Below are 22,026 nucleotides of genomic sequence, written 5' to 3'. Positions count from 1 at the left end.
CGCTACAGGTAGTATCGGAATACTTGGCGTTGATATTTCGAGCCTCGTTCAGTTCCGCGGTCAATTGGAAGGCAAAGCCAAATTGGCTTCAAAGAAGCTCGGTGTGCTCAGCAAGGCGAGACAGTATTTCACGTCGGCCCATCGCCTAAAACTTTACAAGGCGCAAATTCGGCCTCACATGGAGTACTGCTCTCACCTCTGGGCGGGTGCTCCCCAGTACCAGCTCCTTCCATTTGACCGCATCCAACGTAGAGCGGCTCGAGTTATCGACGATCAAGCCCTTTCCGATCTCCTTGATCCTTTGGCTTTGCGTAGAGATGTTGGATCACTCTGCATCTTCTACCGAATTTTTCACGGGGAATGTTCCGAGGAATTGTTCGGATTAATCCCGGCTGCTGAATTTCACCTTCGGACATCTCGTCAAAATTCTAAGTTTCACCCGCACCATCTTGATGTCCGAAAATCCACAACAGCGCGATTTCTTAGACATTTTCTGCCTCGCACAACCACTCTGTGGAACCAGCTGTCGCCGGCGGTTTTTCCGAACCGATACGACATGGGAACCTTCAAGAAAAGAGCGTACTCCTTTCTCAAAGGCCGGCAACGCACCTGCAAGCCCCCTGGTGTTGCAGATGTCCATGGGCGGTGGTAGTCACTTTCCATCAGGTGAGCCTCCTGCTCGTTTGCCACCTATTCCATAAAAAAAAAAATAAAAAAAAAAAATCGAGTATGTGATTTGATAATAGAAGCCACCATTGTAACCAGCTGTGTAGCTGATTCTTCTGGATCGGATGATTTTAGGATAGCAGAAAAATCAAAGTTAGTCAGTTTAGAAATTGCAGCAGTTTCATCAATACGTGCAACCTTACATACAGATCATACAACTGTTGGTTTTAGATCACAATAAAAGACAACAGGTGAATGGTCCGTAAATGGGGCAAAAGTGGGCAAAAATGGGGTAAAACACAAAAGTTTTTGTTATTTAATTGCTTCTAAGGATGACATGATCAATACATTTATCGTCCCTAGTCGGAAATTCATATGCCGGTAGCAGACCGTGTATAGAAGCGAGGTCAAGGTAATCATCTACATGAGGATCTTTACTAGCAGAGTTAATATTTTTTTAATATAAGTTTATATTAATATCCCCTATTTTTTTTAAATTTGTTTATTTAAATCAGGCAACAGTGGCCCATAGAAATATAACTACATAATATACATTATCTTAAAAATATACTAATACATATTCACTTAAAATTACTATTACATATTATATACAACATAATCGTATAATATACTAATACATATTTTCTTAAACTTATAACTACACTACACTACACTATCATGTGCTGTTGCGCGTGGTGCAGGGTATCCTGCCACGAAATCTACGAAACACTAAACGGGTGTGCCGTTGGCCAAAAACTCTGCTGCATGAAGGTCGCTAGATGTTGAGTCGGAACGCGCACCACAAATGAATTAAAATTCACGTTGTAACGCGATTCCAACTTCACGACCCTCAATATCCACGTCGTTTTCATGCGAATATACTCCACAATCTCCTCTGCCTTTGTGGAGTAATGTAGACGGGACAGGTACAGCTGTGTTGTCGGAACAGCTGTCCGCAACGAAGTTCCTGCATCCGACGGATGTGCGCTCCCGCACTGGTGGCGGCTCGACGGCTTCTTCTTCTTCTTCTTCTCAACTTTGACGAAGCCCTCTGCATCTACCCGGTTTGTTTTCAAACCCGGTTGTCTCAGATCCTCGTGGGTTTGGACTATTTGGATCTGTTTTCCCTCTTTCTGTGTCTTACTCTGCGATGCAGCAGGTTTAGCAGCTACAGCAGCGTAAGCACTTTTGGGAATCGGGTACTTCGCTGTGGCAACGCTTCAATCGGGGGCGTTGAACTGGCGGCGGAATGACGTGATGCGTCGTCAGCACTATCGACAGTCGCAAACACGAAACTGCCACCGAGCGCATTTTTCGCACCGCGTCTCATATTCACATTCGAGGCATCGTGTGACCTACATTCCGAAGTAGCGCTACGTAATTGCACTACTTCAGCAGGCAATTCACTAATAGTTTTATCTGATGCCTCCAACTTCGATTGTACCTCAGCCAGGGTCGTCTTCAAGAATGTGATGTCCTTAAGCAACCTGGTAACGTCGACGTGATCGAATATGACAGGGGGCAGCTTATGCAACTCCTTCGCCACGAAAGCGGGCACGTCGTCCGGGTCGGTCATCTTCAACAGGTCGATGATGTCCTGGATACTCTTTTGTGTTCCATCCCTTCTGCGTGACGGCATTTTGTTAATCTTCCCAAGCGTTTGGAAAAGCAGCACTTTGCATCTGCTGATCTCATCTTCTTTGAAGTTTGACTTGCAGATCTGCAAAATGCTGACTTCGTCCATGGTATCAATGGCATTTTGTATGAATGCCAACAACTCGTTGGCTATGAGTTGTTGCGAACTCATAGCTAACAGACGGGCAGCAGTTATAGCCGCACAATACGCGTCTTCAGAATTTGCACTGTGGAACACGTCCGTGTCCGAGCGCGCATTGCACCCGACTATGTGTTTATGATTGCTACGGTTTTATAGCATGATAGAGTTTGCAAGACATTATCGAGACTGTTGATAAATAATGCGGTATTATGATAGGATGGTGAGCGATATATTGCAACCAATGCAATATCAAAACAGAATTTGAGGACCAGGCAATTGCCCTCTAAAAAAGTAGGTTCTAACACAGAAAACTCAAAACAATCCCTAATGTACACCACGACCCCATCATTTCGATTAAAGTGATTAGATTTAAAAGAATAAAAGCCTTATAACGGAGGAATGACCGACACTTTATGTAACCAGCATTCAGTTAAAATTAGTACGTCAACCCGATAGTTTAATCTATGCAGTAAAATTAAGAGTCTATCAAAATTGCAATTCAGGCTTCGAATATTTACGTGAAAAATTTTCAATCCTGCTTTATTTTCTAAAGATTGATAACATTGTTCAGGAGAACAAACTGATGAGTCCGAAGCAGAAATTTCATTTCTATTATTATTAATTATATCCAAGTGATTCATTTTAAATTAAATAAATGTTAACACGTGACCTACTCAAAATATTCAAAAAGTTAATAAAATCAATTTTGAAGTAATACAGAAAATCAACATATTTGAGGAATGGACTCGACTTAAAGGAATTTAAATAAAAATTGAACTTTTTATTTAGAGATAATGATAATAAGGAAAAAAGGACAGAAGGTATTTTAGTGAATTGCTCATTGAATTTTAAACTAAATAGGTTGAATTTAACGAAAGATACATTAATATATAAAAAATGAACAAAAAAATAGGCCATCTCTAATAAAAAAGTACTACAGGCGACTATCTTTAACGCGATATCGTGTAAAAATGTTGTTTGGTCAAAATTTAGTCATTTTTTTAACTTATCCAGATCTGACTCACTTTTAATCATAATAATCTTTTCTCCTTCCTTTTTTCGTAAGAAAATCTTGCCATTGGAGGTCCAGCAATATGCGTAGCCATTTGATTTAGCAAAGTCCCGAGAGATGTAAAACCGTTTCATTTTATTAGTTAGACTTTCTGATATAAAAATTAATTTGGATGGACCACTTAGGCCAAGTTTTTCGGAAGTGAGTCTATTATTTAATCTATTAGACTTCCTGTATGACCGTATTATTTTTTCCTTGAGCAGCATACCGGTGAAATCAACAACAACTGTTCTATAATTTGGATCTTGGGAATTGATGCGATAGACGATTGATTGATTCTTAATGTCATATGGATTTATAGAAACATTAAAGGCTTTGCCTACAGAAATAACTGTAAAACACGTCTATTCGCATGAATCGTTTATTCGGACTAATGCCACGTTGACAACTACCCTATACTTATAACATACTATGTTTATAACATTAAGAATACAACACCTCCACCCTTATACTAAAATACACTTTAATACAACTTAAATATAAACAATAAAAAAATTTTTTGCTCGATAACATCTAATCGTTCTCGCCGAAACCATATCGAACTGGTGGTTTCCGGGCTCGCATAACCCGACGATCTAATGACCGACTACTACCAGGGCTAGGCCCTTCCCTTTCCTCCGACACAAAAATCTATGAAAACAAAGTGACTGGAAAATATACGGAAGCAAAATATATAGCTACGGAAATAGAAACAAACGAGGAGAGATATTGATCCAATATGCACACCAAAACATCTTGAAAATAATAAATACTATGTTTCATATAAAAAATAAAAACAGGTGCACTTGGGTTTCTCCAGATAAAAATACGAGAAACGAATTGGACTATATGCTGACAACTACACCACACTTAGTCTCCAAATTTGAAGTGTTAACATCTTTTAACTTTGGATCTCGATCTTTTTTTTTTTTTTTTTTTTTTATGGCATAGGTGGCAAACGAGCAGGAGGCTCACCTGATGGAAAGTGACTACCACCGCCCATGGACATCTGCAACACCAGGGGGCTTGCAGGTGCGTTGCCGGCCTTTAAGAAAGGAGTACGCTCTTTTCTTGAAGGTTCCCATGTCGTATCGGTTCGGAAAAACCGCCGGCGAAGGCTGGTTCCACAAAGTAGTTGTGCGAGGCAGAAAATGTCTGAGAAATCGCGCTGTTGTGGATTTTCGGACATCAAGGTGGTGCGGGTGAAACTTAGAGTTTTGGCGAGATGTCCGAAGGTGAAATTCAGCAGCCGGGATTAATCCGAACAATTCCTCGGAACATTCCCCGTGAAAAATTCGGTAGAAGATGCAGAGTGATCCAACATCTCTACGCAAAGCCAAAGGATCAAGGAGATCGGAAAGGGCTTGATCGTCGATAACTCGGGCCGCTCTACGTTGAATACGGTCAAATGGAAGAAGCTGGTACTGGGGAGCACCCGCCCAGAGGTGAGAGCAGTACTCCATGTGAGGCCGAATTTGCGCCTTGTAAAGTTTTAGGCGATGGGCCGACGTGAAATACTGTCTCGCCTTGCTGAGCACACCCAGCTTTTTTGAAGCCAATTTGGCTTTGCCTTCCAATTGACCGCGGAACTGAACGAGGCTCGAAATATCAACGCCAAGTATTCCGATATTACCTGTAGCGGCTATCGGAATGTTCTCAAATTGCGGAGATACGACAAATGGTGTTTTTTTAGCGGTTAAAGCGCAAACTTGCGTCTTTTTGGGGTTGAAATGGACTAGATTTATTCGGCCCCAATTCGAGACTTCGTTTAACGAAGATTCGATTTCAGATACAAGTTTGATCCGGTTCTCTTCGACGTTTTCCCGAGAAATATTAGCGCGGCCGGTGTATAAGGTGTCAACGGTACTGTCGTCTGCGTAGCAATGAATGTTCCCGATTTGCAACAAATCATTGATATGCAGAAGAAACAGAGTGGGTGATAGGACGCAGCCTTGTGGAACACCAGCATTGACGAATTTTAAGTCAGAGCATGCACCGTCGACAACGACCTTGATGCTCCGATCTGCCAAAAAGCTGGTAATCCAATTGCATAATTTCCCGGGAAGCCCATAGGAAGGAAGCTTCGAAAGAAGCGCTTTGTGCCATACACGATCGAAGGCCTTCGCTATGTCCAAGCTGGCTGCTAATGCCTCCCCCTTGCTCTCAACCGCTTCAGCCCACCTGTGAGTAAGGTACTAGAAGATCACCGGCTGAGCGACCCCGACGGAAACCGTACTGGCGGTCACTAATCAGCTGATTCTCCTCTAGGTACCGCAGGAGCTGGCAGTTAATAAGGGACTCCATTACCTTGGAGAGCAAGTAGGTGATGGCTATAGGCCTATAATTGGACGGATCTGAGCGGTTGCCTTTTTTAGGGATCGGGTGCACCAAAGCTGTCTTCCATGAGTTCGGGACGACGCCTAATGTGTAGGATTGCCGGAAAAGACGCGTTAAGACCGGTGCCAACTCGGGAGCACATGTCCGTAGCACGATTGGAGGGATGCCATCAGGTCCACTCGACTTATGAATATCCAAGGAAAGAAGTGCTTTGCGAACTGCACTTTGCCGGAATTTAACCTCCGGCATCGTGGTATCACACCGCGGAATTGTCGGTGGAGACTTTCCTTGGTCATCCAGAGTCGATTTCGACGCGAAGAGAGAGCCTAAAAGATCAGCTTTCTCTTTCGCGGTATGGGCCAATGACTCACCGTCCCTGTGCAGAGATGGAAACGAAGGCTGACAGAAATTCCCTAAGACAGCCTTAGCGAGAGACCAGAACGCACGTGTTCCTGAAGGGAGGCGCACCAGTCTTTCGCCAATTCTGCCAATGTACTCCGTCTTCGCCCTAGCAATCACGTTTTTGAGGGACCTAGAGGCAGAGTTATATTCCTTTTTGAATGCGCTGGTATTTACATCACGAGACGCAGATGCATTAGCCCAGGTTTGATAGCGTTCCCACTTTCGGCGTGATGCCGTTTTGCAGAAGCGACCAAACCAAGGCTGGGACTTGCCACCGATGGGTACTGCAGAGTAAGGAATGAATAGTTCCATACCCTGAAGCACCACATCGGCAACAGAGTCAGCAGCAGCGTTCGGATCATCCGGCGAGAAACAAATCTGCCCCCATGGGTAAGATGCAAAAAAAGACCGCATCCCATCCCAATCTGCTGACTTGTAGTGCCATACTCGGCGGCACCCAACAAAGCGAGGCCTTGAGTACCGCATAACCGGCACTGTACTCCGGACGAGACAGTGGTCCGACGAGCCCAGAGGGGGATCGACGGTAACCTGATAGCCATCCGGATGCGAAGTCAGCAGAAGGTCCAACAGGGAAGGTGTATGATCCTCCACATCCGGTATTCGCGTTGGCGAGTTGACCAGTTGTGTCAGATCATATGCTAGAGCGAAGTCCAGAACAGATCTACCCGCATGATCGGTGGTGCGTGAGCCGAGCCATTCAGCGTGATGGGCATTAAAGTCGCCCAGATTAATGATCTCTGCGGATGGAATCTGCTGCAGCACGGAATCTGTCGCCAATTGGACGTGCTCAACCAGTCGGTCGGTTTCGACATTACCGCTATGGGACCTATAAAGGCACGCATAGATTCGCGGATGGTCATCGCAGTCTACACGCAGCCAGATAATCGATAGGTCCTGTCCTTCAAGGCTGCCGAGGCGTCGAGAACAGATATCATCTCTGACGTAAACGCATACTCCAGCTCGTGGCACAAAGGAATGTTCCAATTTGTACCCAGGGTACGAAAGAAAAGTCGTATCGGCAGGAGAAGATATCTGGGTCTCGGTTAGAAAGAGCAAGGCCGGCTTCGCCGCTTCCAGATGGTAGTGAACGGCGTTGAGGTTAGAGTTGAGTCCCCTTATGTTGCAGAAGTCCACAGCGAGGGTGGTAGGGGTTGCCTTATGATGCCTGCTCCGCTTGCCTCGAACAGTGGCGAGCGCAAAATTGCCCCCCCCAGAATTCGGAGGGCAGCCTGGGCATCCCTGCTCAGGTGGTGTATGTCCTGAGCATGGATGCCCAGAGAGGGATTCTCCACCGCTGTCGCTGGTGGTACCCTCCTGGGGTAATTTAACCATATTCTGCACAACCATCAAGTTTTGGGGGGGAGGGGGATTGGGCCTCCGGAACTCTCACTTACCGGGCGAAACGCGGTAGCATAGCTACCACTTTACGCCGATTTTAAGTGAGAGAGTGGTACTTCCCCGGGCGTGCCGGCCCATTCGGCTGTAACCCGAAGGTATACAGCGTGGCACTACCACTTCAAATCGATCTCGATCTCGATAAAAGATAGTTTAAAAAATATAAAAGGAAAACCAAAACAAAATATTTTGAGCGAGAAGACTAAGGTACTTATAAAAAAAGGAGTTTATTACAAAACAATCCTAAATTATCCAAAAAAGACAAAGATGATTTGAAAAATCTGTACAAACAGACAAACAAAGAAATAAAGAAATGCTACAATACTTATAGATCAAATACAATGCGCAGACATCTAGAAAGTTCAAGAAGCACTAACAAAGCGTTTAGAGAACTAGATAATTCAAAGAGCTGGATTCCATCACTGAAATCAGGATTACGTAAAAGCAAATCCCGCGTGGAAATTATCAATATAGCAACTGACTTTTATGCAAACCTATACAGTCATGGAAACTCAAAACAAGAACTAACTACATGCAGTCAAATAACCACAACACAGTCTAACGTTGAAATGTTTGATGGTCTTGAAATTCTTAATAACATAAGAAAGTTAAAACTAGATAAAGCACCTGGCCCGGATGGCATCAGAAACGAGTATATAAAACATGCTAAAGAACTACTGCTCAATCCATTGAAACATCTATTTAAAAAAATCCTCACTGAAGAACAAGTACCAGAAAGTTGGACAAAGTCTGAAATTATTCTGCTTTACAAAAAGGGAGACCCAACGGACATTGGAAACTACAGACCAATAAGCCTCATGTCATATATATACAAACTGTTTGCTTCATGTCTATTAAACAGAATATCCTCAGCCATTGATAATCACCAACCTTACGAACAAGCCGGCTTCAGATCAGGATTTAGTACAGTTGATTACATCCATGTAATAAAACAGATAATAGAAAAATATCTAGAGTTTCGCAGACCGCTATTTTATTTTTATTTTAAAATGCTTTATTGCACAACACACGGAAAAAAGGGGAAATATAAAACATAAAATAAGTACATGGTGCGCAAAGGCGGTCTTATCGCTTATAGCGATCTCTCACAGACAACCTTTGGTGATAGGAGCTTAGAACGAAAACAGGTAAGTGAAGAAAAATATATGAAAAAATGAGGAAAAGTACAATATAATAATATTTATACTAAGGTATAGTAATAAACTACACATAACTACATACCAATAATACATACATAGAAATATAATATATATTAAAATATACATACATATATACATAAATATAAACTACATATTATTACATACTTGCATACATTATTTAGATATGGATAGGTAATAGTTTCTCAAACGATGCTTAAATATTGCCAAGGATTTAGACTGCCGTATATCAGTGGGTAGTGCATTCCAGAGTTTGACGGTTTTCACGGTGAAAGAGTTGCTGTAGGTTTGTGTCCGACTGCAGGGTGTGACAAGTTTGTTGTCCTCACTAGAACGCAGGTTGTGTGTGCTATCAAACCCAAGAAATTTGAAGCGTTCTTTAAGGTAAGGTGGTGTATGCTCAACATATAAAATAGCATAGAGAAGAGATAAGGCGTGCAAGTTTCTTCGAAGCCTGATTGGCAGCCACTTCAACTGAGACCGATACTGCGAAACGTGATCATACTTACGCAGGCCAAATATGAATCTAATGGCCAAATTTTGCAGCCGTTCTAATTTATTCAGAAGGTCTTCAGTTAAATCAATGTAGCAGGCGTCGGCATAATCTAATATTGGAAAAAGAAATGCATTGGCTAAGCTGATCTTAGCCTTGATGGGTAGTAGATTTTTCCATCGCCTTAAAAAACCAATGATGGCATACATCTTACGACTCATTTCTGCAACCTGAGGTACCCAGGATAAGGAAGCATCCAGAAGTAGTCCAAGATTTCTAACAGTTTCTTGCAGCGGTAGTGTGTGGCCATCAAGCATGATTGGAGATAGGATTTTGTCTTTGACCCTCGACAGAAGCTTAGGACTGCCAAAAACAGCTACTTGCGACTTCCTTGGATTCAGTTGGAGACCGTAAGATCTACACCATTCACTGATCTTTACCAAATCATTATTCAAAGTTGCAACAGCCTCGTCGATACCGTCCAAGGGAGCGGTAACATATATTTGAAGATCATCAGCATATAGATGATAGGATGAAGAGATAAGTGTAGAGAGAGTATTAATGAAAATAGAAAAGAGAAGAGGAGAGAGTACACCACCTTGCGGGACACCGGAAGGGATATCTAAAAAAGGTGAAGACCTACTGTTTGCCGTTATGCATTGCTGTCGGTTGAACAGGTAAGAACGGAACCAATCAACAGCAATAGAACCTATGTTTAGAGATTCAAGGATTGCCAAGCATATGTCATAGTCGATAGTATTAAAAGCATTCGAAAAGTCAAGAAGAGCTAGTATAGTTACGCATTTGTTGTCAATTCCGTTACGTATATCGTCACATACTTTGGTGAGAGCTGTAACTGTACTATGGCCTTTTCTAAACCCAGATTGGAAAGGGCAGAGGATTTTATTTATAGAGAGGAATTGGCTTAGTTGAGAATGGACTACACGTTCTAGCACCTTCGAGAGAAAAGGAAGCACAGATATAGGTCTAAAATGAGAAGGTAACAAGGGATTGGAAACTTTAGGAATAGGAATCACTAGAGCTTTGCGCCAAATAGAAGGGAAAGTACCAGTTGACAGGGAGTAATTAAATATATGACATAAAATAGGTAAAATATTGTTGAGAGTAAGGAGAATAAGTTTTCGACTTATTTCATCACAGCCAGTTGAGTCTGATTTAATACTAAGGATGTGCTTCCTTAACTCGCTAATGGTGACAAAGCTGAATTCGAAAGGAGGGTTATCAGGAATAGGCAGTGTATGAAGAAAGTTGATTGTATTAAGTTTGTCACACATATTTATAGAAGAAGAAGAAAGAAAGTGTCTGTTAAGATCATCAAGTTCGATATTAAAAGAAATGGTTTCCCGCTGACGACCGATTCCCAGCGATTTCAAAAACCGCCAAACCTTGGATGTACCGCTATTATCAATAGCATTTGCAATAAACTTACGCTGAGCATCACGACAGAGTTTATTGCAACGATTTCGTAGATGTTTATATTTTTTTTTAAGTTGTCAGTAGTTGGATTTCTTTTATATTTGGCCTTCGCAGCATTACGCTTAGCCATGAGTGCTCTAATATCCTGAGTTAGCCAAGGAGCCGGTAAGTGCTTAAGCTTAATAGGTCTTAATGGGGCATGTACATCCAATAAATCGGTTAAGAGAGAATTAAATATGCTAATTTTTTCATCAATTGAGCTGGCATTATAAATAGCATTCCAGTCGATATTGTTTAAATCGCTCATGAAATTGGTGTTATTAAGCTTTTGAAAATTACGCCGCATCACTATAGTTGGCTTCGCTCGCGGAGGCCGAATTCTATAGGATAAATAAACTAAGTCGTGGTAGGAAAAGGCCTCTGCGGGAAACTGACCATGGACGTCAACATGACTGAGAGAGGAAACAAACATTAAGTCCAATAGTGAGGGAGAACAATTCGGAAAAAAATGAGTCGCATTCGTTGGAAGTACATTAAGGTTACAGCTATCGATTATATTCTTAAGTCGTCGGGCACGTTGGTCGTCTTTAATCAAGCAGGTGTTAAAATCACCCATAATTATGGTGTGATCGACAGAAGTTCTAAATTGATCTAATAACATTTCAAAATTATTAAAATAATTAATATTGAGTGACGGACTATAAAATACGCCCAGTAGTAGTTTGAGATGACCGAATAAGACCTCAATAAAGATGTGTTCCGATGACTCAGAGTATTGTGAAGGAGATTTACTTAAAATTGTAAAGGGGATATGACTGCGGAGGTATATTGCCACACCACCACCACCTTTACCTGTTCGGTCGTTCCGGATCAGATGGTAGCCAGGCAAACAGTAAGACGTCGAGGGTAAACTTGGTTTCAAAAAAGATTCGGATACAAGAATGGCATGAATATTTTTACTGTCGAAGGAGGACAGGAAATCAGGGTAATGAGATGGAATACTCTGCGCATTTATATGCACTACATTAAAGTTTCTAGAAACACCGGAGAAAGTTGAGTCTAAAAGAGAATTAAGAGGAAGAGAAGCACTGTGAAAACTATCATCAGTAGATAATACTGAGTCACTAAGATAGATACTATTATCATTCGAGTCACTTACGCTGTGAACGCTTGAAATCATACTATTAATGTAAATACAAGTTAATATTATATATATGTAAGTAAAAATAATTAAATAGTATAATAATACCAAAATAAATCAAAATACTAGAATATTGAGTTCTAATAAGCTACTCCTCCATCCCGCCAGCCGTTTGTGAGTAAGCAATTACAAGGATATTTTTTATCACAAATATAGTAAAACATAAGAACCGGATACAACATTAAAACAGAAATAAAAACAAGTTATAAATCAGTGTTTAGTAAAGCACCACACTAAGTAACCAATAAACAAAATAAAAATACGATTTAAATTCTAATAACATTAAATATAAAAAATAAACTAGTAAGTAGAGAGAAAAACATAAAAAAAATTGAATTAAACTAAAAACAAAAAACTACCTCATAAAATAAAAATGCTAACTACATAGGCAGTAGTTAGTTTTATTAATGCAGTTACTAAACGCAGATCAAACGTCAGATTGTTGACAATTGACATTATACCTTCAGTCAACAACATAATATAATTATAACTGAACTGAATATAATAATACCGACAAGTTAGCAAATTAACACTAATTTTATCCGAAATATAATTATAGTAACTAAACAAAAATAGATGACATAAATTAATAACAGAACAATCTAATGGAGCGACGACAAACTGCTACTAATAAAACGAAAACTTACTTTTTAACGGTTCTCTTACTTCGCATAACCTGAGTGGAGTTGGACGATTTTGAAATTGAGTCGACACCGACAGTACTGGTACCAGCAGCAGCAGCAAGATTAGTTGCCGAGGGCATGTAATTCGGCTTGCAATTGATTGAGTTAAGCTCTGCTGTTGTGACGATACGGTGACGCTTACCGTCAGACCCCGTAACGATAACAACTCCATCCTTCGTCCAGCATTTTGAAATTCCGAACTTCTGTCTTGCAGACATAAACAGGTCATGCCTTTCCTTGGTAAGGAACTCCGACAGAGTCACGCCTGTGCTTTTAAGGGACGTTTTTGAATACCAGATCTTGTTTCGAAGCACTACATCACGAAATTTTACAAGGATAGGTCGAGGCTTATCCCTAGAGGAATGACCTAATCGCTGACATCGACTGAGCTTCTCTATGGTAAATTCTGGTACCTTAAGATGGCCTGATATAACACCTGACACTATGACTGGCAAATTTTCTTTTTTGTCTTCAGGAACTCCGTGGAACAGAAGCATCTTCCTTCTACTTCGCATTTCCAGCTGATTGTACTGCTTCGATAATATTTCCACTTGCATCTGAAGGCCTTCTAATGCAGATAAAACAAAGACTCTGAAGGTGTTAAATTGAGCCGCAATGTTGGAGTTTGGACTAGTGGCTGGGATGGAACCCTGAAGAGATTTTTGAAACTCAGCCATCCGTGTGTTGAAGTGCTCAGTCAGGTCCTCAATTGAGTGCTTAATGGATTCCATAGTGAAGTTATTACTTTTCACTCAACTTGTTTAATGTTTTTGTTTTTTTGTTGATTATATTGGTGTTATGGAGATTAGCTGGCAGGTAGGAAACACATTTAGCACATATTAATTTGTATAATTATTATTTTGTAATTTAGATAATTAAAATTAACAAGAGCTCATATAAAAGCGTGTTGTCTTTTTTTTGTCACCTACCCGAAAAAGCTAAACCTATATTTAGCCTTCATAGATTACAAGAAGGCTTTTGATTCTTTTTCTCATAACAGTATTTTGGAGGCTCTAACCTGTCAAAATGTAGATGTGAAATATATAAATATCCTGAAAAACATTTACAGTAAAAGTACAAGTAAACTTGAAAAAACAGGCAAAATCATTAACATCAACAGAGGGGTTAGACAAGGTGACCCATTATCACCTAAATTGTTTATAGCGGTACTACAAAATATAATGAAAGATCTACCTTGGTCAACACAAGGAATTAATGTTGATGGTCGGTTCTTGAGTCATTTAAGATTTGCAGATGATATCGTCTTGTTATCAGAAAATCCTGAAAAATTAAGTGTTATGATAAATGATCTACAGATGGCAAGCAATCGTGTCGGTCTAGAAATGAACCTCAGCATGACCAATGACAAAATGATACCTATCTTAACAAACAATGAGCCACTTGAATATGTACAGGAATATATTTATCTAGGGAAGCAATTATCATTTAATGCGAAAAGAAATGTGGAAGAAATAAATAGAAGAATAGCCTCAACCTGGAAGAAGTTTTGGGCTCACAAAGAGATTTTGAAATCTCAGCTCCCAATGAAATTAAAGAAAATTGTTTTAGATTCAGCGATACTACCATGTCTAATCTACGGTTGCCAAACATGGTCATTCGACACAAAATGTAAGACAAAAATTCAAGCCACACAAAGCGCAATGGAGAGAAGCTGTCTAGGAATCACCTTAAGAGGCAGAGTGAAAGCAGTAGACATTCGCAACAAAACTGAAGTAATTGATGCCTTACTCTTTGCTAAAACACTAAAATGGAAGTGGGCTGGCCATCTAGCAAGATACACCGATGAAAGATGGACATTTACAATAACAAAATGGAAAGGACCAAAAGGAAGAAGAAGCAGAGGACGACCATACACAAGGTGGCAAGACGAATTAGTGTCGGTTGCAGGCAGAAACTGGATTGAGACAGCAAAAGGCAGAAACGTGTGGCATTCTTTGGAGGAGGCTTATACCCGAAAGGGGTCCATACATTGAAAAATAACAACTAACTAATTAATTTTTAATGACTGATTTTAATATTTAATAATTGACATTAATAATAATTACAAAAGCATGGGAAATGGACATTTTTTTTTTTTAATATTTAATGATTTATTTTTAGTTATCAATAGTTGAATTTAATGTTTAATAATTGAATTTCAATATTTGATAATGATTTTTTAATGTTCATTAATTAATTTTTTATAATGTTTATCAATCAATTACTATTTTTTGTTTTTATTTTTTTTTTTGAATAGATGGTAGTTTTTTATTAAAACTAACTAACTATTTGTTAATTTCTGTTATTATTATTATTATTTGTAATGTATGGAATAAATAAAGCTATATTATTATTATTAATAATAATAAATAACTTTATTGCACACATAATACAATCAAATAAAGTCACACAGATACAGCAAGAAGCAAACTTAACACTAACATACAAAACGTGCAAAGGGCGGTCTTATCACTGAACAGTGATCTCTACCAGACGACCCTAAAGAAAGAAGCTTACAAACTCAACGAGCTAGTGCAAAATAAATCACAACAATACAATATAAATACACAATAAATATACATACATACATACATAACAACTATATATACATACACATATAAGATAAATACATATATAAAATAAATAAATAAAGTAAATTATATTAATAATAATTATGATTAACAAGATATATCACACATAGTACCTACAATTAATCACATAATTAATGTACCTAATACCTCCAAAAATAAAATAAAAGTTATGATAAGGATAAGTAGAAGTTTTTAACGCGAGTTTTAAAAATACATATCGATTGAGATTGTCTAATTTCAAATGGAAGAGAATTCCACAATCTAACTGCTTTTATTGTAAATGAATTAGAATACGATTGTGTTTTGCATAATGGCATGCTCAATTTATTGTCTTCTTGTGAACGTAGATTTATATTCGAGGAAAGATCAGCACGGAAGGAGAAACGTTCTTTTAAATAAAGAGGAGAGTAAGGGTTGAATAGAGTAGAGTATAGGAGAGAAACAGTATGCAGGTTGCGACGAAGCCCTACTGGGAGCCATCCGAGTTCAGAACGGAACTGCGAGACATGGTCGAATTTCCTAAGTCCAAATATAAATCTAATGCAGAGATTTTGAAGACGATCCAACTTACCAACTAATTCCTCCGACAAGTCTGGGTAGCAAGCATCAGCGTAGTCCAAAACCGGCAGTAACAGACTATTGGCTAGTAAAATCTTTCTCCGACTAATTTCCGCTACATGAGACCACCAGGATAGAGAGCTATCTACGATGATCCCCAAATTTTTAGCAGTATTCGAAAAAGTCTAAGTGGATCCGTTAAAAATAACTTTTGGAAGGTTATTGGAATCAATTTTGGTAAGCTGTTTCGTCGTTCCTATAAGAGTAAGCTAGCATTGACCGACAATCCAAATGACTGACTCCAGTCGGTAATTATGTTGAGGTTACTATTCAGTCTATCGATAGCCGCTGTAATGTCTTCAACTGGAGTCGTCACATAGATTTGTAGGTCGTCCGCGTAAAGATGGAAGGGAAGAGTTAGAAGTTCAGTGATAGTATTGATATAAATGGAAAACAAAAGAGGGGAAAGGACACCTCCCTGAGGAACTCCAGCACTAAGACAGCAATACGAGGTATGACGGTTCCTAGCTCGAATACACTGTTGTCGACCAAACAAGTAAGAACGGAACCATTCTACAATATTTGGCGACAAGTTTATGGATTCTAATACGGCCAACAGGATGTCATGGTCAACCGTATTAAAAGCGTTACTAAAGTCCAATAAGGCTAATATAGTAACATGCTTTTGATCCATTGCGAACCGGACATCGTCAAAAACCTTCGCAAGTGCCGTCACAGTGCTGTGGCCAAGTCGGAAGCCGGATTGGAACGGACTTAGGATGCTGTGTCGTGTTAGAAAAAGGTTAAGTTGGGAATGAACAATACGTTCAAGGATTTTAGACAAGAAAGAGAGGATAGAGATAGGACGATAATGTGAAGGTAAAGTCGGGTGAGGGAGTTTAGGAACAGGGATAACGTGAGCAAAGCGCCAAACATTAGGAAAAGACATACAGGAAAGAGAGTAATTAAAAATGTGACAGATAATAGGTGCTATTTCGTCGAGGACAAGTACAATCATTTTGCGACTAATCCCATCGCTACCAGTGGCATCCGATGAGATAGAAGCTACATTCTTATAAATGTCATCGGTGGTTATAGGTTCAAAATGAAAATTGGGATAGTTGGGTTTGATCCGTGACTTAAGGAGGGAAATGGTTGACGCTTTATTGTAATTTTGTGAGGCAATATTGGCAAAATGATTATTGAGGGAATTTAAATCAGTGTCAGGAGAAATGGTTACCCTGGATCGGCCAATACCCATTGAGTTTAAAAATTTCCAAACATCCGATGTGCTCCTATTATTTATAGAAGCATGCACATATTTTCTTTGGGCATCTCTGCAAACCCTATTACACCTATTACGCAGTCTTTTATATGTATTTAGGGTTTGTTCAGTCGGTCTAGATTTATACTTGGACTTAGCAGCATTAGGTTGCGTCATCAGCGTTCTAATATCACCATTTAGCCACGGTGCCGGAAGATGTTTAAGCTTAATTGGTCTGAGGGGAGCATGTTTGTCAAATAATTCAATGAGAAGCGAGTTGAAAATACTCAGCTTCTCATCTATCGTTGTAGCATTAAGAATTGCATCCCAATCGATAGACTGCAAGTCTTGCATAAAGTTTGCATTATTAAAATTTTTAAAAGTGCGGCGCATGACTACCGTTGGCTTGATTTTAGGAGGACGAATCTTAAATGACAGGTAGACTAAATCATGATATGAGAACGCATCTGCTGAGAGCTGACCATGTGTACTGACAAGCTCGGGAGAAGACACAATCATTAGATCAAGAAGTGAAGGGGAACAATTAGGGAAGAAATGTGTAGGATTCGTTTGAAGAAGATAAAGATTAGAGCTGGTAACTATATGATTGAGTTGTTTGGCACGTGAATCGTTTTTAACCAAACAAGTGTTAAAATCACCCATTATGATCGTTTGGTCAACATTAGGTAAATGGGTCTCAAGTAAGATTTCAAGATTGTGAAAGTAGTTAATATGGAGTGATGGGGAATAAAAAACCCCCAAAAGAAGTTTTAGCTTGCCGAATAGTACTTCCAGAAAGATGTGCTCAGATGACTCCGAGTAGGCGGAAGGAGATTTGCTTAAAATAGAGAAAGGAATGTGACTACGCAGATAGATCGCCATCCCGCCCCCACCTTTGCCCGTTCGATCGTTACGAACGAGATGAAATCCTGGGAGTGCAAAAGAAGTTGAGGGTAAGGAGGGTTTTAAGAAGGTCTCAGACACCAGGATAGCATGTACTTTCGTAACATCGAAGGAGGCTAAGAGGTCAGAGTAATGCGCTGGTATGCTTTGGGCATTTATGTGGATGACATTAAAATTATTATGAAATGAGGAAAATGTTGAGTTAAGAACGCTATTTAGAGGTAATGATGTACTATGAAAACTTTCATCTGAAGACGAAAACATAGAAAAGTATCTCTCGTCGTCAGAACTATTTGTACTCATATGGAACGTATTATGTGTAAAATGTAATATATTCTAAAATAGTATAAGTTATTGTTAAATATAAAATATAAATATTTATATGTAAAGTTCAAAATATGCAAAAAAAAAAGAAAAATATATGTTTAAATATATTTATGTAAATATATACCAAGAAAAAAAAAATTAAAATTAACAAAAAACAAAAAAGCAATAAAAATATAATATGTATCTATAATAATATCTAAATATAAATATATTAATTCGTAATACCCACCAGCGTTAAAATGCAAGGCTTCGTTAACAAATCACACAAAAGAAGCAATAAAAAAGATCTATATGTATCTATATCTATAAATAGTGAATTTAACAAAAAAAAAGAACATATGTATATAAAAGCAAAGCCAAGCTATTAAGATAAAAATATATTGATAACGATAAATATCTACATTCATAATCAAAGAAGAATCTACATACACTAGTTTATTAAAGATGTCTATAAATGCCAATATAATCTAGGCTGTATGATGTTAAACTTTTGTCTCAAAACTTAGGAAAATGTGCCGTGTCAATTTCTGATCCTGACAATGACAATAATGACATTGTCATTTGACGATTTGTCAACTTTGTTATTTAGTTGTTAAATTCGGCATGTACAAACAAAATCAATATAATTATTATACGATTACCCCATAATATTTAAACCTCACAATTGCTAAAGATTAAAATGTAAGCGGGTATATTGTCAGTAATATAATATCAAGATAAGAATAAAGCAATATCAAAGTACAAGCCAAAATCGACTTTAAGACAGAAAAATTATGCTAGAAGAATAAAATGAACAATCAAACTTAACAAACAAATGATAATAAAAGATTTAATGTAGGCTTACACGAGAGGATGTAACGTAAAATGTGACTTACTTCCTGAGGTTCCTTTTGGGTCTGGTTGTTTGAAGAGACTGGACTGTTTTACCTTTTGTATTGTAGTTTGGAGATTGATTTGAGGTGCCGGCTGTCGCCCCGTAGGCTGGATTATCAGGCTCTAACTGATTTGAAATAGATCCTAGCTCAGCAGTCGAGGTTATTCTATGTCGAACACCACCAGGACCAATTATGAAGATCTGACCCTCTTTGGTCCAGCAATTAGACACACCAAATTGTTGTCTCGCTGCCATAAATGCTTCGTGCCGGCTTTTTGTCAGGAACTCGGAAAGTGTGAAACCTGTGTTCTTGAGACTGGCTTTCCCGTACCAGACTTTTTTACGCAACGATAAGTCCTGAAATTTGATAAGTATAGGCCGTGGCTTATCCTTTGTGGGACGACCTATGCGGTGACTACGTCTTATGGCAGCTGGGACTAATTCAGGCATTTTGATATGCTGAGTTAGCATCTTGACGGCGGCGGCTGTAACATCCTCACTTTTAGACTCGGGGATACCATGGATTAAGAGAATTTTCTTTCTACTCCGCATCTCAAGTAGGTCATGCTGCTTTATTATTTTTATTATTATATTATTATTATTATTAAAGACGTTATTGTATTTTACGATGATATTTTAATTAAAAATACAGATTTAACAAACCATTTGAGCACAATAGAACGTGTTCTTGATATTTTAAAACAAAATTGTCTGAAAATTAAAAAGAATAAATGTAGTTTTCTATCAAAACAAGTTAAATACTTGGGGTTTGTCATTGATATGAACGGTGTTCGAGTTGATCCGGATAAGGTGGAAGCAATAAATTCCATGCCCCATCCAAATAATATAACTGAATTAAAGTCATTCATAGGAATGGTTAACTTTTGTGGAAAATTCATTAAAAAATTGAGCTCACATTTTGCACCACTTTATAACCTCTTGAGAAAAGGTAAACATTGGAAATGGGGAATAAAAGAAAACACAGCCTATATTAAAGTAAAAAAAAATGTTAGGAAATTCAACAACTTTAGCACATTTTGATATGGAAAAGGATTCCGTGGAATGAGATGAAGCATTATCCGTCAATGATGAATATGAGACGGTCCGATCGCTCCGACGCGACGGCTCGACCAAGTCTGTCGATACCAGCGGACGCTTGATCTTTTATAACAAAAATAGGTGGGTAGACTTATTCACTCAAGATAACAGTTGTTTACAAACATTAAAATATTTCAGAGTAATTTAACATTTCAAAATTCACTAAAAATTATTCATTTAACAATGAAACAGTTTTAAATTATTAAAATAATCATTTCTGGACATGTGTTTTTCTTAAATTCGTGGCTCCGCGCCGACATATATTATACTAAGTTGTGGAAATAAATGATGTTTTATGTAGTTATAAATATATTCAGGACTGGCCATTGTACTTGGCACCCATTTAGATCTTACGTCTTTTATCGTTGGAGTCAACAACCAAGGCTTATATCTTAATATTGTACTTGGCTTTCATTTTACATTTATGTTTTTGATGGGATAATGAAAGTCACTAACTGGTTCACGATTTATTAACGAGACGGTACAATTACACGGACTGTGACGCACTGTGTTACATATGCAATGTTTCGACTTTTAGACATGATATCAAAGAGTAAGAGATACACAGATGTGAAACATTTTAATCATAGAATATGTGAGCTTTATCAATTGTTTACTATACCTATGTGCATATACGGCACAAGTTTACCAAGCGCTGACCAAAATTTAGCCCATTGCTTTCGTGCCCCAAACAGACAGGTTCGCGTAATTAGGTCTTTAAAAATATGTAATAATTATATATGTATATATACATACACACATTCATACATACACACACACACACACATACATACATACGCTATTGTTACACATACTCATTGTTAGAGAACCAAATTAAATAAATAAACAAATACATATATGAATAATATAAACATTTGATTAATAATAATAGGCAATAATTAACTACAATCTTTTTGTTTTCCTAATAAAAATAATTTATATTTATGTCTGAAATTTGTTATTGTTTTCAGGTTACGAAGAGGAGGAGGCAAGTCTTTCCAGCACTTAGTGGCGCAGAACCTAAAGCTTCCTCGGAAACTCACCGTTCTAGGTATTGGCATTCTAAGTTTAATCAATGATGCTCTTGTGACATGCTCACTATCATTATTTCCTAAACACTGGAACCTGGTATTTTATAGTGCCAAAAAGTAACATAGCGAAATGTAATTGCATACGATAATTCATTTTTAAGATGTAAGCATTATTTAAATATGGTGTGATATGTGTACGTGGCGATATTTTAAAGCAGTAGCGAGCGCAGGCGTTCTGGACTCGTTGGATGACTTTTTTTGTACGTTCAAGTAAACGGGGCCCTATAACTACATCTGCATAATTAAATTTAGAAAGAACTAACGCCTCACAAAATCTAATGCGTACTTTGGTAGAAATGGAGTCTCTAATATTATAAAGAATTTTTAACCTATAAAAACAGATTTTGGCAATATTATTTACATGCTTTTCAAAATGAAGTTCCTCGTCAAATAGAACACCTAGGTTGCGCGCTTCAGTCATTCTTTGTATACGTACACCTTTTATATTAATATTTGGATCACAGTTACTAATAATTTTAATTTGCCACTCTGTACCAAGTATCATGTATTTAGTTTTGTTTGGATTAATTTCTAGTGTGTTTGAAATTGACCAACGAGCTATACGATCCAAATCTTAGTCGAGATGTTGCAAAACTGCTTGTACCTCACATGGCTTAAAAGAAATATACAACTGCAGATCATCAGCATACAAGTGATAGTTGCAGTGATTAATTTGTTT

General features: G+C 38.4%; 1 protein-coding gene and 1 pseudogene across 1 annotated transcript; both read right to left on the bottom strand.

Annotated features, from left to right (window-relative positions):
* Positions 1 to 1,342: 1,342 nt before the first annotated feature.
* LOC124542529 lies at positions 1,343 to 2,789 on the bottom strand (annotated as a pseudogene).
* A 9,657-nt stretch (positions 2,790 to 12,446) lies between these two features.
* LOC124542759 lies at positions 12,447 to 13,550 on the bottom strand. The gene has a single exon (XM_047120657.1). It carries the CDS (start codon positions 13,370 to 13,372, stop codon positions 12,602 to 12,604), a length of 771 nt encoding a protein of 256 aa, XP_046976613.1. The 5' UTR covers positions 13,373 to 13,550; the 3' UTR covers positions 12,447 to 12,601.
* Positions 13,551 to 22,026: the final 8,476 nt, after the last annotated feature.

This window comes from Vanessa cardui, chromosome W, assembly GCF_905220365.1.
Source record: "Vanessa cardui chromosome W, ilVanCard2.1, whole genome shotgun sequence".
Lineage (NCBI taxonomy): Eukaryota > Metazoa > Arthropoda > Insecta > Lepidoptera > Nymphalidae > Vanessa > Vanessa cardui.
This window is presented reverse-complemented; position numbering and strand designations above follow the sequence as displayed.